Source organism: Eumetopias jubatus, unplaced genomic scaffold (genome assembly GCF_037043125.1).
Source record: "Eumetopias jubatus isolate StellerSeaLion01/CBP00866 unplaced genomic scaffold, mEumJub1_p1.0 scaffold_8, whole genome shotgun sequence".
Lineage (NCBI taxonomy): Eukaryota > Metazoa > Chordata > Mammalia > Carnivora > Otariidae > Eumetopias > Eumetopias jubatus.
The window spans coordinates 34,038,839-34,053,119 of record NW_028274814.1 but is presented as its reverse complement, the minus strand read 5'-3'; the positions used below and the strand labels follow the sequence as shown (position 1 = coordinate 34,053,119).

Below are 14,281 nucleotides of genomic sequence, written 5' to 3'. Positions count from 1 at the left end.
ACTCAGAAAATACAGTGTTACCTTCCCTCTGCACACCTCCTGGGGCGAATCAGAAGTCTCCATCCTGGGTGGCTCAGTCCTTAAGCATCTGCCTTTAGCTCAGGTCATGATCCCAGGGTCCTGGGATCGAGTCCCACATCGGGCTCCCTGCTCGGCGGGAAGCCTGCTTCTCCCTCTGACCCTCTCCCTCTGCTTGTGTTCCTGCTCTCGCTGTCTCTCTCTCTGTCAAATAGATAAATAAAATCTTTAAAAAAAAAAAAGAAGTCTTCATCCACAGGAGGATATGAATACATCCAGATCTGCCCCTGTCCTAGTCAACGACTTAGGGAAGACCTTTACGTTCTGAACACTGAAAGCAGGAGCCTGTGTCTTCAGGAAGGGGAGAAGCCCTCTTAGAACATAAACCCTCGGAAGACTCAGCCCTGTGTACCCATGACCTGTGTTCAAGGTCATAAGGTCTCTTCGTGTGCATGGACATTGGACTCTTCGTGTTTTTCACCGTGGAGCCCCTGAGCCCAAGAGTCAGCAAACCTGCACCTTGACATCCAGAAACGAACTGATCACAGTATCAGCAGCCCACATGGGTCCGGGGATGTCTGCCTTTGCTCGGTGGTGATGGAAGCACAGGGCTGCATTTCTCAGTGTGGTTCCCGCCCGCACAGGTCTTGAATGGTGCCAGTGCCGGCACGTTCGCTGGCTTGCAGAAAATCCTGGAACTGGACCTCCTGGAGGCCACCAGGTGTTGGCAGGGCTGTGCGCCCTCCGGGACCCTCCAGCTTCCGTGGCCCCGGGCGTCCCTGGCTCGGAGATGTGTCACTTCCACCTCTGCCCGTTTCCACGGGCTACCCCCCACACTCTGTGTCTGTCTGTCTGTCTCCGCCTCTTTCCCTCCATCAGCCTCTCTCTTCCACGGACGCGTGTGGTGGTATGTGGGACCCATGGACATAGTTCAGGACACGCTCTTCATCTCTATCCTTAACTTAATCGCATCAATAGGGACCCTTTTTCCAAATATGGTAATTTGCAGTTTTCATGGATTAAGATTTGGTGTCTTGGGACAGCCATTAGTCATCCTCCACCAGCATTAATTTTGAATTTTGGAGCTAGTCTGTGAACCCTGTGCACTGACCCTCTAGCACCACGGTTGGCGGGAGAGGGGGCTCCTGCGGCTGTAGCCACATGGACGTCTCTTCTCAGCCTGTGGCTGGGAAGGGAAGCCTAGCGCGGCTGCATCTGGGGGATGATGTGGTCGGCCTCTGTCAGGGGGATCTAGGTTTGGAAACTTCCTCGGCAGAGAAAGCCCAAGACAGGATGAGAGAAAAGGTGTCCCTGAAAGGTGGTGCATCCAGGTGAGGACCAGGTCCACGGCCATTCTTCCTTAGTGATTTCTGTAGTGATTATCCCGCCGTCTTGGAAGGAAGCCTGATCTCCACAAACACCTTCCCTATCAGAACCATCGCCAGTAAGATCTGTGCAGCTCATCTGTCTGCGAACCACACCACACACGGTCATTCATCCTCTATGGAACATTCTAGACACGTCTTGTATCTCAGGGCAGATATGTGGGAGACCAAGCAGGTCTCCACCAGCCGTTGACACACATACTCTGCCATGATGACAAATACACAGAGGCGTCTCCATGACGATTGTCTGACATTTGATTTAGTGACTTAGTGATTCACACGACAGTGTGAATACAGTGAACCTGAGCTAGGTCTTGCTCAGATTTCACATCTATCACTTAACAGCAGTGTGGCCTTTGATCAGGTAATGCATCTACTGATTACTGCTGTCATTGCCTTCACCACGGCGCAATTACTGCCACGGCCGCCACGGCTACCGCCACTGCTGCCATGGCCACGGGCACCATGGCCACGGCTGCTGCGACTGTTAGGACTGCTCCCACCAGCGGTGCTTCTGTGCCAGATTGTCACCACCTCGGCACGGCTCCCGTCACCGCGAGTCGACTGCTGCCATGACTGGCACGACCACCGTGACTAAGCAATGGGAGTGAATTCACTATTCATCTGTGAAAGTGACTTTCGTAACAGCTTATCTAGCTATGAAAAGATGCCTTATTTTGAAAAAACCCTCACGTGCCTCTTTTTAAAAAGCAGTATATGAGAGACATTGTAGCATTTCTTTAGATAGCTAGTGGGTCTAAGGTATTTAAAGTTTAATGCACTTTCTCCAAATAAGTGTACATAGGACATCCAGGAATATGATTTTTATAGGAAGTGAGGCAAGTCTGTATCTCAGGGCAGCACTGCATTCAGGGCTGTGAAATGGACGACCCCTCCCCTGGTCTGACCGGTCGGTGAGGTGGTGGCTGCCCTGGCTGGAAGCCAGTGTTGAGTGTGTGCGTGCCACGTGAGGCAAGACTCCGGTGGCACCTGCTCGGGCGGCTGGAGCCTCCTCCTGTAATGAGAGTTTTCCCCATTGATTTTCAGGGGCTTCCTTCCTGGAGTCAATAGGAACATGGCCTTATCTGTGAATATAAATGACTGTGGTGTGTGGTCCTCGCAGTTTAAAGTGCATGGGCTCACAGGACAGCTCTGAAAGGTGAGAAATTTCCTCTGTGGCAGGAAAAATTTGAATATTTCCATTTATAATCTGAGGGTGACATGGTTCTTGGTCCCTGCAAGAATTGTCATAACTTTGACAGACACGGGACAAGGGGACTATGGTCATGTTTTCTTCACATTATGCATTTTTCATTACTGTAGTATCCAAACTATACTAATAAGCCAAGTTTTATACTGGAAAAAATGTGGATTATTTTCATCACTCTTTATTGTGCTTTATCCAATTGGGGTTATTTTCCTTATGCCCAAATAACACAATTAATATCTCCTTTGGCGCAAGTCTGCTGGATTTGCATTAGCTCTGTTTCTGTGTGTCTGGACTATTGTCTTGCCCTCATTTTAATTTTTAAATTTTTATATATTTTTAAAAAGATTTATCTATTTATTATTTTAGAGAGAGAGAGAGAGAAAACATGTGTGCACGTGACAAGTGGGGGAGGGGCAGAGGGAGAGGGAGAGAGAATCCCGAGCAGGCTCTACACCTAGAGCAGAGCCCAACATGTGGCTCGATCCCATGACCCTGAGATCATGAGCCAAAATCAAGAGTCAGATGCTCAGCCGACTGAGCAACCCCAGTACCCCTTGCCCCCATTTTTAAAGGATACTTTTACTTGGTCTAGGATTTTAGGTAGAGATTAGTTTTCTATCAGCATCTTAGAGATACTCTTTCATTGTTTTCTTATCTTCCAAGAATCAGCGATGAGTCTGATTTGGATCCTCTGGAGCTGCTCTTTTATATTCTGACGGCTTTGATGACTTTTTGTCTTTTTGTTTGTTCTGCTTTGTGTGGTAGCTATTTTCCTGCTGGGAGGAGGATTTAAGAAGGTTCTTCTTGGGCCACACGATGCTTCTTAGATCTGTACTGATGCTTGTCACCTGTCTTGGGGAGCTACTACTTATTACCTCTTTACACACCGTGCCTGCTCCATTTCTTCTCCCTGCTTCTGGAGCAGGTTCTGTCTTGGGTATATCAGACTTTCTCACTCTGTCTCTGATCTCCTTGTGTTTTCTCCCTGGGATGGTCACTTTCACGTGTCAGCCTGGTTGGTCTATGGTGCCCAGCTGCTTCATCAAACATGAGCCAGATGTTGCTGTGAGGGTGCATTCGGGTGTGAGGGACGTTTCCATCAGTGCACGTGGAGGAGAAAGATGACCCTCCGTGTGCAGTGGCCTTATACAGTCAGTTGACAGCCTCAGGAGCAGAGACTCCAGCTCCTGAAGGTGATGGAGTTCTGCCTGCACGCTCTCCGTGGACACAGCTGCAGCATCGTCTCCTGCTGGAATTTCCAGCCTGCTGGCCTGCCCACCAACATTAGACTGGCCAGCCACTGCACACATGGGAGCCAGTGGCTTCAACTACATCTCCTTTCTATTAGGAAAATGAATATACCCTATTGGTGCTATTCTCTGGAGAACCCCAACTAATACACCTTCTTTCTGTTTCTGTGCTATTCTGGATACTTTCCTCAGGGGGGTGTTCCAGTTTACTAATTCTCTCCTCAGCTGTGTTTATTTTATTTTATTTTATTATTTTTAAAAATTATTTTATTTATTTATTTGAGAGAGACAGCACACAATCCAGGGTGGGGGGAGAGGCAGAAGGAGAGGGAGAAACAGGCTCCCAGCTAAACAGGGAGCCCGATGCAGGGCTTGACCACAGGACCCTGGGACCCTGACCTGAGCCGAAGGCAGACGCTCAATGACTGAACGACACAGGTGTTCCATCCTCAGCTGTGTTTAATTTGCTACAAAACCTATCCCCTGTCACACAGATTGTTTTATTTTCCTCTGCAATTCCTATTTGGCGCTTTCCTTTTCCTTTTTTTTTTTTTTTTTTGGCTTCTATCTCTCCCCCCTTTTCCCTCTTGTTTTTTTAAATCTCTTTTTTCCTGGTGAGCATGGTTATACCAAAGTCTGTCCAGGAACAGTGCTCTCTGACGTCATGGGTTTTCTCCACTGTGTGTCTGCTGGGTTTTGTTAAAATGGTCTTGTCTCCTCCCATGCCTGCTTGGTCTTTGCTGTGTGCCAGTGCTGTATTTCCAGATTTTTTGTAGCATTCTTTTGATCCAGCTCTTAGTAGGATCGTCTCTGTGTGAATTTGGGAATAGAGACAGTTTCAGGCTGTTCTGTGAACCCTCCTGCTTACACAGGGTTCAGACTTAGTCCTAATTTAATCCACGTGTGGCAGCTGCAGCCTGCCTCTGTCCCGAACCCTGGAGACTCTCCCCCAATTCTGGCCCCCCCTGCTCCTCCCCTGCTCCCTCCCCCCCCACATCATTCCCTCTTCCTGCAGGACTTCGCTCTGGTGCCACCAGTGGGGTCTGACCCTCTGACTGAGGGTTGAAGGTCACTTTTAGTCCCTTTTGTGCTTTATTTTTCTACAAAGCGTTTTCATTTTGTCTGTCTGTCTGCCTTCCCCACTGCAGTGTCTGTCTCCCTGGGCTATGGGGTTTCAGCCGTTTGGTTCCCTGCTCTGTTCCCAGTGCATAACTGTCCTGGGCACATCGTCAGCAATCAATACACATATGCTGAATGATTAAATAAGTGTATGGTTTATGTTGACCAACTTCTTGGTGTTTGGATAAATGAAATGTATTGACAATGGGAAGTATTTTCCCTAAATGGTAAAAATTTCAAGAGCAATATAATTAAGGTTGGTGTTCAGATACTTTTGTGCAACAGTTTCTTAAAATCATGGTAGAAATTAAATGTAACTTAACTTAATATACAACAAGTATTTTTGAAAGAACTCCTCAGAAAATGAAAACAAGGTTTTTCTATAATTTTAAATTTATCGTAAGCCATCTAATTTGCATAGGGAAGTCAGTGCTAATCTATGAAAATGTCTTATTAAATATTTCTTTGTTGAATTTAGCATTTTGGTCTTCATGCAGATATTAGGATTGCTTTTAGATTATTCCAGCAAGATTTATAATCATTTTTTTCTACCAAAAATTCCTTCAAGTGCATGAGAGATAAATTTCTACTTCTAAGAACTCTAAGACAAAGGAGCTGCTCAGATATATTTTTGAGCTCATGTGTTTTATCCTAAACATTTGTGAAAAATTTATAGGTTATTCCATAATAAACCTGTGCTTATTTTATTTTTTTAAAGATTTTATTTATTTGAGAGAGAGAGAGAGATAGTGAGAGAGCACATGAGCAGGGGCTAGGGGCAGAAGGAGAGGGAGAAGCAGACTCCCCCCTGAGCAAGGAGCCTGATGTGGGACTTGATCCCAGGACCCTGAGATCATGACCTGAGCTGAAGGCAGACGCTTAATGGACTGAGCCACCCAGGCGCCCCAGGGCTTATTTTAATATAAAGATAATTTTGCATATTAGTTACCATCTGCATAAAAACAATGTTTGCTACTACCCCACTGGGTTGTTTTGCAAGATACTATTAATGATCATTAACTTCAGAAATTTCTCCTGAATTAAAGAGGCTTGGCTCTCCATACCGGATTCTACAGTTTAATGTGACAATACTTTGGAGATTGGAAGTCACAAAAATGTGGATATGCGTGGCGACAGACCTTCTCCATCCCACCCACTACCACTCCCTGAGGAGAGCGGTCTAGAGTGCAGGAAGTAGGTGGTGTTGGGCAGGACATTTCGGTGAACTCAGCTGCTTGAGAAACATGGAGTCTGAAGAGGCCCTGACCCACCAGTGGCCCACGTTACTCCTTCAGGACGATGCGCGCTGGGGAGGGAGACAGCCGATGCTCTGCTTGTCACGGTCCTGTGATGCCCATCACGCAGACGTAAACCAGGGTCTGAGCCAGCTCAGGGCTCTAACACCCGATCCCCTGGGTCCATCTCTCGGATTTCGCGTTCATTGCCAGGACCTTGCCACGGGCTGTAAAGTTTTATCTTCAGTGTGAGCTAAGACTTCAGCGCTGAACACCAGATCCAGTAAATACGCCGCTAGTAGGAACAAAGAACTTGCGTATCCCACCCAGATTTCTCATTTTCCTGATGAAGAAGAATGAAACTTACCTTGAGGTTGGAAGCACAGACAAACCAGACCCTCTGCCCAGCAGAGTAGCCTCAAAGTCACTTTCTACTCCACTTAATGGTTTTCTAACAAGATGAGTATTCGGAGCATAGATTTTTATTATCATCATCACCTTTTTCTTGTTGTATCCAATATGCCGAGAAAGGCTGAAGGCTGAAGGCAAGTTCCTTTAGGGGAGCTGCTCTCATCCAGTGATGTGACACGCCAAAGGGATCGGGGCGTACAGCAGCTGCAGTGTGGGTGTCTGTCCTCACGTTCTGCCCAGAGGTGTAGGCTGGTCCGTGCAGAATGCTTCAAGATATCTTTGGAGGACATTAATATGCATCCTACAACCATGTCAGTAGGGTATCTTTTTCAGCTCGGCTGCTTCTTATTAACCCAGAGCTGATTGAGCCCCAGCTAAACGGCGGGACTTTCTGCGAGTACGTGGGCTTCATCTTCTCAGGCAATTTTGCAAACTGACCTTGAGGGAATCTTCAAGCAGATTTCATGGGCTTGTTTGAGTGTGCTTTTCATTACTCTCCTTATACAAGATCTCTCCGTCTCTCTTTTGTTGCAAAAAAATCCTGATGATTTCCTTTCAAAATTTGCATGATTGGCTTTTAAATATCCATCAAAAGCAGAGCAGTTCTTGCAGCTAAGCGTGTGCCGGTACGATGCCACGGTTTAGGCTTATTGTATCTCTGCACTATAACATGAGCTGTCAGTATGGACTGAAATGTCTAGTCACTTTGTCCTGGTTGTAAGTAGGGGTGCGTGTGCCACCCAGGGTGGGGGTTCGCTTGGGAGTCTCAGGCGCTTTGCCATCAGGTGCGCCACTCGATGATTTCAGGTGTTCTGAATTTCTCTAATTGAGTTTTTTTTAATTCACTGCTTTTACACTTATAATTCAAAATTCCTGTTTTTATCTGTGTTTACATGTTCCCAATTGAACATAAAATTTTTAAAAAGCTTTGCAAGAATGGATGGCTATTCTGCGTGGCACCCAAAGGCTGGATGAAAACCAGCCCCCTCATGGGAAAGGTGAGAACAGATGAGAATTCTCGTAAGTTTAATGTAGAGACTGAAGAACCTCCGTGAGGTTTGTGGGGCACCTGAGTTGGGAACATTTGATTTAGCACCAAACCAGTAGTTCTAGGACTTTGGGGTCTGCTCCAGAGCTGTGCCGGCTGTTCAGCTGTAAGAAGTAAGTGTTCTTGGGACGCTTGGGTGGCTCAGTTGGTGAAGTGTCTGCCTTTGACCCAGGTCATGATCTCGGTCCTGGGATGGAGTCCCGCATCAGGCTCCCTGCTCAGCGGGGAGTCTGCTTCTCCCTCTGCCTCTCCCCCTGCTTGTGCTCTCTCTCTCTCTCTCTCTGTGTCCAATAAATAAATAAATAAATAAAATCTTAAAAAAGGTATTCTTTGTCATTTTGAGAAAAAAAGGAAAAATGAAAGAGCTTGAAATTGAGCCAAAGTGATATTTTATCAGAATTCCTAAAATTACCAACTGTTTAATAAATAAATGTAATTTTATAGACTGAATTTGAGGCAAATGTTTGCGCCTCTCCTGTGCCCTTGGTGAGCTGGCAGTGAGTGTCCCCGGCTGGCCCCACTGGGTCGGTTTGCCTCTCCTACACCATCCATCATGAGTTAGATTCTATCACCTCTTCGGCTAGTCTTGTTTTGCATTATTAATCTTTATGGGATTAAAAATATGGACATCTGTTAAATGGTGCTACAGGCCATGGGATGCAGTGTGGGGTGTTGAAAGGGCTTAGCTCTGTCATCGAGCTGAGTTCAAATCCTTGCCCCACGTCCATAGTTTCGAGGAGTCTGTTCCCACATCTGTAACATGGAGATTGTTGGTTGGTGGGACGCCATCTTCGTGACGCTGAGAAGGACCTTCCCTTCTGTAGCTGACATAGTCACTCTCAGCAAGAGGTTGGGTGCTGTGTCCTCCCTGCGCCATGCAGACCAGGCCCCTTGGGTGCTCGCCGCCCAGCATGACCACCTGCAGGCCAACCATCGCCAAGGGTCGGTTGTGGTTCGGGGCCAGGGACCCTGCAACGCTGGGCCCGGTGGTGGGCTGCATCCAAAGGCAGCCTTTTGAGCAAGGATGGTGGTGAGGAAATCCTGCCTTGCTGATGTTGTTTTCTTAGCCCCTGGGACGTTGGCGAAGAACTGACCCCTTCCACTACCGAGCAGGCCTGGGGACGGTAGCGCAAGTGAAATTCTAAAAGATGGTGCTGTTTGGTGTTTCTGGACAGAATCTGTGACCTTGTCTCAAATGGCCTCACTGAGGTGCGCTGACTTTGACCCTAAGTCCCCTCACTGGACACACGAAGCCCCTGGACTCTAACATGGTCCCAGGGATGTGAGGACGGGTGACACAGGCTGACACAGTTGATCTCGGACCTGCTGCCTGAGGGCCATGCATACTCCCATGGCAGCAGAGAGGTGTCGGCACGTGGTCTAGGATCTTGGGCACAGGCTCTCACATATAAAGGAAGGCCTGCGGTGTAATAAAGTGGGGACCTGGGTGGTCAGCCAGCCCAGCTGGGGAGGGTCCTGTGCCGTCCCCGAGCCCACAGGTTGTTCCCAGAGCAGCAGAGAGTCAGTGAGTCTCAGAGACAAAGGGAATAGATGTGGAGGTGTCTTCTTCAACACTTGCTCCGTTGTTCTCACTCCCACCCCCATGGGGCACTATTATCACCCTGATTTTATAATTTAGAACAATTTGAGAATCCTGGGAATAAATCTTAGGCCCGAGTCTGAGCCACAACACTGAACACCTCCTTTATTTTCTTATTTCTCTCTCAGGTGATATGGCCCAAGACTGAAGCCAGCCAGCCCTGCTCCTTCCCAGGAGAGCTATTCCCGCTTCCTGAAGACATCTGCCTGGGGTTGCGGGGTGGCCTCCGGCAGTCCCTTCAGGATGCTGTCCTGCCCAAGCATGGGAGTCCCCCTCTGCACGCGCTGTTTCCTCCAGGCCTCTGGTGAAGCTCATTCTCAGGAACCAGGAAAGGGTCTGTGATGTGGAGACCAGTGGTCACCAGAGGCATTCCCCTCCAAAATGCCCAGATCAGGACTCGATCCTTCCCAGTATACAGAGTGTGATGGATTCCAGAGTGCTTCATGGCCATGTGACGCTTGATCCTTACAACCGGCTGTGTGCCGGGCAGCCTAGGGCTTGGCCGTCCCCATTTTGCCATGGGGACACGGAGGCTCCGGAGGTCTGGTGCTACGGACACAGGCAGCGTGGGAAGTAGGGTAGATGCTCAGTGCTTGCTGGATTGCCTTGTTGCCTCTGAGATGTGCTTCTGAAGGCCTTGTGCGAGGGGGGCACAGAGATCCCGAGTGTCCTGCAAGCACTCAGGGCAGCCTGTGGGCCGGCACTGTCCACCCTCCGTGTTACTGCTTCCGACCCAGCTGCCTTCCGTCAGAGGCGCCGCCCGCAGAGCAGAGCGGGACGGGTATGGCGTCCTTTTGGGCCCGCCTGGGATGGTCCCCTCAGTCAGCTCAGTGTGACTCGGTTGTGTGCTGTGTCCTGTTCAGGTCCACCTCAGAATGCTGCCCATTCCTACATTCAGGATGCACGGTAACCTTCCTCTCTTTTAAAGTTTTGTGTTATTGTAATTTTGCTCGCTAAATCGTAAATATTTAAGCCAGCGGCCAACATGGGTAAGATCTGCCGGAGTCAGGACGCATGGGGCGGCCGATGGGAGGGCACTGGTCGCGTGTCTATGGGGACGGAGTGTTCTTACCGCTGAGGAGGGGCTGGTTGTGTCGGTACGAGGCTGGCAGCTGGCCGATGTCCTCGGTCCGGAGGCTCATGACCCGGGAGAGGTGGCCGGTGTGGTGCAGACTGCCCACGATGATGCTGTGCAGGTACACAGGCTCAATGAAGTGGCAGAGCAGTGCACCCTGCAGTCCCAGCACGTTCCACCTGCAAGGAGAGGGGGTCAGTGCAGGGCTCACCTGTGTGGGTGGGCCCCCCGAGCGGCCTCCCTCCCCACCCACCTGGGGGCGGGCTGTGCGCAGCCCCCGTGCCTGCCTTCCTGCCCCATGCCTGTGCCGCCCGACCCAGCAGAGAGGCCGCCAGCTCGGGCAGCTCCGGTTCTGAGCCCCTAACTGCCGTGCACGCTGCTGATGGGGGGCCCTGCATTTCCTTTTCTGGAAGATGACTTTTTAGATGGAGTGGAAGCTATATATTCTCGTAGGGACTTGAAATTAAAAAAAAAAAAAAAAAAGGCACTCTGTCCCCAAAGCGAATCTGAATTTTCCTTTATGTTAGCTGGGAAATATCAGAGATGGAGTTTATTTCACTTTGGGGAAGAATACTTTCTTCTTCTTTTGTCCTCAGCAGTCAGAATGACCTGCTGTGTCATTAAATGACATTAATAAGTGACCCTGTTTTGCTCCCAGGAAGATTTTGATTTTAGAAACCCAGATCCGACATGAAGGACAAGGCCGTCCTTCTCTGAAAGAAATAGAGCCCTGGGCAAGTGTTTTTGCTTCTGCAAGCAAAGATGACAGCAGCATTTTAAGATTGTTTTTCCCCCTAAACTTGGGTGGTACAAGGTTACATGCATCTGTTTGAGGCAACATTTCGTGGTTTCCCCCCACTGTAAATAACGTGTTTAAAAACCCAGCCTCCATCAGCAGCGAACATTATGCAGCTAATTTCCTACATCATTGTTCTTTTCATTAATTAACGTTTCTCCACTGTTAGGGCAATCATTGTGGTGCTTCCATGCCGTACATTTCTTTTCATGATTAATAAGGAATCATATTTCCCTTTCCTGAAGCAGTCAATTAACACAGAATCCTTTCCATTAATTACTGAATGTTTAAAACCAGCATGCCCTACCTGGAGAGCAATCTGCTCTGGGAACCTGCAACACCAATTGCTTTAAAAAGTTCTCTTTAAATTTTATTCCGAAAACACAAGCAATTTAGCTGGCGATATTAATTTGCCTCAGAAGCATTGCGGTGAATGGGAGACATGTTTTAATCTCATGCAAGAAAAGGCAACCATCTGGCGGGCGAGAATCGAGAGAGCGAGTCTCCACTCTCTCCACAAACGCAGGTCATTAAAGTAATGTGTTCATCTACATAAAACTCAAATGGAATATAAAAGGTAATATTTATATACAAACAATTTAGTCCTACAATTTAAACAGTCATTGGTTTTATGAAACATTTACTTTAGTCTATCAGATTTGCATAACTTCACTTAAAAAATAATTACGGTCATTTCTGTAAGTCACATCATTTCTTTCAGAAAGGACTGAAACTGCTGTCCTTTGGAGATTTATATGTATATATATATTTGATTTTACCAAAGTAAATGTCAAAAAGTTTTGAAGGAGTGGACTTGCTGAAAGCAACACAAGAACTTCTCACTGGTTGTAGGGACCTGTCACTTGGTGATACGCCCCACCCAGACTTTCACTCGTACCCGACGGTATCAGCTGACAGGCCGACTGGGGTGCTCAGGAGGCTGCCTGTCCCTCACTTCTCGATGATGAAGTACAGAATTTCAACAAAATCCCGGAGAGGACTTTTTTGGTATGTGAGCTTTTTGTGGAAGGAACGCCGATGTTTTTGAGTGGTGATTGAGGGATTGGGTTCCTTCCCTTAAATATGAGACCAGTATTTCCAGGCAGCACTAAAAAGTGAGGAAAAACCCAACAAAGTCACTTCCTCTAGTATTTTGGATACCTCCTTGTTGGATTTGAAGAAACTGGGAAATTACACCAAGAAAAAGAGAAAGAGCAAGTTAGCGGTAAGTCTCTTTCGCTATGAAAGTGTTTGGTATTGGTTTTTAAGTGCACACTTGATTCCTGGTGCACGTGCGGGCTTCCTTGTGTTTGCATGTGTGGATGAACACAGGTGCTCTTGCAGCGAAAGTCACTGACACAGTCAGTCTGCAGGGACGATGCTAAGTTACCATCAGTGGCCAAGGGCTCTGCGATGCAGGCAGCCCAGGTGCATCTGTTCTATCTCTGACCATTAGTGAAGTGTGACTTTTTACAAGCAAAGAAATGGACATTTCCGCCATCAATAACAAAGCACTCGCCCGAAGTATGCCAAGTCTTGAACAATAAAATTAGTATTCCTAGAAGAGACAGCACTGTTCTTTAGGCCATTCAGGTGTTGGCTTTGAACAAAACTTCTGGAATGTATTTGAGTGGTTCTGATTCTGTGGGATTGTCTAAAAACAAATAACTTCTATATCTGGCTTCCTCTTAATAACCTTTATAATAAAGAGAAAATCAACCTTCTCCTTGTCTGGCTATAGGAGTTTAAACTTATTCAGCTAACATGATCAATAAAACCAAATGTCTTCCTGAATATAAACTGGGGAATTTTCAGTGTTCAGGATTGAATGAAAATACCTCTCTCCTTTTGTTCAAACAGCTGATATTTCTGCAATGTTGACAGAGGAAAAAAAAAATCCCATGTCTGGTTTTCAATATAGATAATCCCTTAATAAATATATTTCTGTCTGTTTGTCAATCACAGAAATACCAAAGATACGTAGAGGAGAAATCTTGGAGAAAAGCTGCCTTTCTTTAACCAAGAGATGCAATCTCCTTGCTCAGTTTGAATCTTGGCCTCTCAGGATGAGCAGAAATAGTCACGGGGTGAGCCCTACCTCAGATGGCCACTACCAGTGTGCCCCTGGCACATAAGACAGGGACAGCGATTTCCATTATGTTTTGGACAGTTGGGATTCTTGTCTATTGTTTTTGCCACCTTGATGTGGCCCTTCAGGGTGATGTAACTCTCCTAAATTACAGTGAAGTCTATGGTACAGTCTTCAAGTGCCATCAAAATATATACTTAGTTGGCATAGAAACAGACACTAGATCAATGGAACAGACTAGAGCCCAGAAATAAACCCGTGCTTATATGGTCAATTAATGTACAACAACGGATCTAAGAATATACAGTGGGGTAAGGATAGTCTCTTCAACAAATGGTGTTGGGAAAACTGGACAGCCACGTGCAGAAGAATGAAACTGGACCTCTTTCTCACACCATACACAAAAATAAACTTGAAATGGATTAAAGACTTGAATGTAAGACCTGATTCCAGGTGATAACTTGGATGAATCTTGAAGGTATTATCCTAAGTGAAATAAGTCAGACAGAGACAAATACTGTATGATCTCACTTCTAAGTGAAATATAGAAAAGCTGAACTCATAGAAACAGAGTAGAGTGGTGGTTACCAGGGGCTGAAGGGCGTGGGGGAACTAGGGAGATGTTGGCTAAAGCATACGAATTTTCAATTATAAGAAAGATTAGTTTGGGTATCAAATTATAGCATGGAGACTATATTTAATAATACTGTATTATATACTTGGAAATTGCTAGGAGTAGATCTTGAAGGTTCTCACCACAAAAAAGAAATGGTAACTATGTGACCTGCTGGTGGTGTTAGCTAAAGCTTCGGTGGTAATCATGTTGCAATATGTAAATGTATCAGCAACACTTTCTACACAAACTTACATAATACTCTATGTCAGTTACATCTCCATAAAGTGGGTGGGGATACATACTTACTTCACTTTTTTCTTCATCTGTAGGAAAATTTGCCCATTATCTGAAAGTATAGCCATACCCAACTGGGATAAATCCCCAGACTGCTCCATCTGTGAAGTCCAAACTGGGGGGCAGGAAGCCTGA

General features: G+C 46.8%; 1 protein-coding gene across 1 annotated transcript in view; it reads right to left on the bottom strand.

The window, feature by feature from the left end:
• Nucleotides 1–14,281, bottom strand: part of ADARB2 (adenosine deaminase RNA specific B2 (inactive)) — a 403,986-nt gene that overhangs the window by 5,838 nt on the left and 383,867 nt on the right. Inside the window, exon 8 of the mRNA XM_028114708.2 lies at nt 10,349–10,530. Within this exon, the coding sequence (XP_027970509.1) occupies nt 10,349–10,530 (182 nt within the window). The remainder of the gene's footprint in view (nt 1–10,348; nt 10,531–14,281) is intronic.